This window comes from Contarinia nasturtii, unplaced genomic scaffold, assembly GCF_009176525.2.
Source record: "Contarinia nasturtii isolate CC-2019 unplaced genomic scaffold, AAFC_CNas_1.1 Cnas_scaffold_6020, whole genome shotgun sequence".
Taxonomy (NCBI): domain Eukaryota; kingdom Metazoa; phylum Arthropoda; class Insecta; order Diptera; family Cecidomyiidae; genus Contarinia; species Contarinia nasturtii.
Window position 1 is genome coordinate 715 of NW_022203283.1, and position 2,250 is coordinate 2,964.

The 2,250-nt window shown below is 32.1% G+C and overlaps 1 protein-coding gene across 1 annotated transcript; it reads left to right on the top strand.

Moving 5' to 3' along the window:
• The first annotated feature begins 454 nt into the window (after nucleotides 1-454).
• On the top strand, nucleotides 455-1,016 carry LOC116351686 (keratin, type II cytoskeletal 2 epidermal-like). Its single transcript, XM_031783818.1, has 2 exons — nucleotides 455-523; nucleotides 668-1,016. Exons 1-2 carry the CDS (start codon nucleotides 515-517, stop codon nucleotides 944-946), a joined length of 288 nt encoding a protein of 95 aa, XP_031639678.1. The 5' UTR covers nucleotides 455-514; the 3' UTR covers nucleotides 947-1,016.
• The last annotated feature ends 1,234 nt before the right edge of the window (nucleotides 1,017-2,250 follow it).

Genomic DNA, 2,250 nt, shown 5'->3' on the forward strand with positions numbered 1-2,250 from the left:
ATTAACCACTAATTATAAATAATCATGATAATTCATCTACTATTAAAACATAAATATTGCTAATATTGGACGCAATTCTATCAAAAAAGTCAAATCTACCGATTGAACTAGTATCATATTTTTCGCATCGAAAAGAGTGAGTGACGAATATGAATAAACCGCCAAAATCAAGCATTGATATTGGTAAGAGGACTCTTGATGGTATATAGTTCATTGACATTTCTTCATTGTTCTCAAAAATAGAAAAACCACAGATAGATAACTAGTTCTTGACATAGAACTTGTTATTATTCTAATCGATTGCGATTGTTGGGATTATTTGCGTATTAAATGATAAAAAATGCAAATTTATTTACTTTTTCTAAAAATGATACATGCGTGAATGATGGTATCGACCATTATACAGAGTATATAAGATCGTTGTTTTTGGGCAAATATCATACATTATCGAGCTGGCCGTTTAGTTGAAAACATCGTTCTTTGTTTTTTAACAGAATTTTATACTTCAATCAAAATGATCAAGGTTTGTTTTATTTTTTTCTATGAAGTGGTAGAAGCTACACACAAAGTGCACAATAGAAGATAGATAGAATTTATACATTTCATGTAGTGAATTTATTCTTTTGGAAATAAAGTTAATATTTTTTGAAATGGTTTTTCTCCGCAGATTTTTATGTTGTGTGTTGCAATGGCAATCGTGAGCCAACAATTTGTTGACGCTACTCGACCCGACAACCAAGGTGGGTTCGGCGGACACAGTAGATCAGGCCATTCTGTTCCCGGTAGTTTCGGTGGTGAAAGTTTTGCAGGTGGCCAGGGATTCAGTGGTGGATTTGGAGGCCCTGGTTTCAGTGGTCCAGGTTTTGGCCGAGAATTCGGTGGTGGATTTGGAGTTCCGGGCGGTGGTTTCGGTGGTTTAGGAGTCGGAAACGGAAATCGTCATTAATCAAACTAAAAATAATAATTATACAGTAGCTGACGTACAAAAATAAAACAAAAACATTCACAATATTTTACACCACGGCATTTTTATTTTAGTTTCATAGTATTGATCTTTGGGTTTGGTATCAACATAAATAAAATATGTTGGTGTGTGAAGCTGATCCAGCTTGAACCTCAATTTGCTCTTTCTGAACACATAGCGCCCTTTCAACTTTTTCGATTTTTGGCTCAAAACTGAAAATTTTGTATGGGAACAAACTTTCAGAATGTTAATTTTTTGTGAAAAAATGACCTATGCAAAGTTTCACGTCATTGCGATATCATACAGACGACATTGCGTCCTTACAAAAATTCACATTTTTTGGTGATTTTACCTTTCCGCGCACACAACATATTTTGAATTTTTTATTCGTCAATAGTCTCTTAATTGACCAAAAAAAAAATTACTTCTCTCAGTAATTGGAATATGGTGGTTATTGAATCAGCACTGCACTAGTAGTCTTACGGATACTTTTTATTTTTACTTTTTATAAGAATTATACTCTCAAATCTTCCGGCTATGCTAATCTTCCGGCTAATAATTTTCGTTAAATGAAACTTTGTAAGTTGTTCAAGCCAAAGCCAATGGAAAACGACTATTTTTTTTTGTATTATTAAAACGGTTTTTTCAAGCAATTCTGATTTCAGTTTATTGTTGATTTAATTTTAACCAAGCAACACCTACTCGGTTATCAAACAACTTTTGCAGTAACCAAAAAACGTCTCTGTCAGAAGAGTTCTTCATTATCCAAAAAAATTCTTCGAATTATACAATATAATAAAAACTTGAAATGGGATACATTTAGTACGGATTCGCTTGTGATAAAATGCTTTGATAGTGGATATGGATGAATTTATTTTTCTCACAAAAAGCTGTACCACGAAAAATTACTCACACATTTTTAAAAATACCCAACATGATAGTTCAACTACTATCAAAACATAAATATGATAATATTGAAAACATTTCTATGGATATCTATTTTATACTCAAAGACGTCAAATCTACCGGTTGAACTAGTATTATATTTTTTGCATCGAAAATCGCGATGAATATGAATCAACCGCCAAAATCAAGCATTCGTTTCAAACAATTCGTTGAGAGTTGATGGTATTAGCATTAAATTAATATGGAGTGTTCTTTGACATTTCTTCATTATTCTCAAAAATAGAAAAACCACAGATAGATAACTAGTTCTTGACATAAAACTTGTTATTGTTTTAATCGATTGCGATTGTTGGGATTATTTGCGTATTAAATGATAAAAA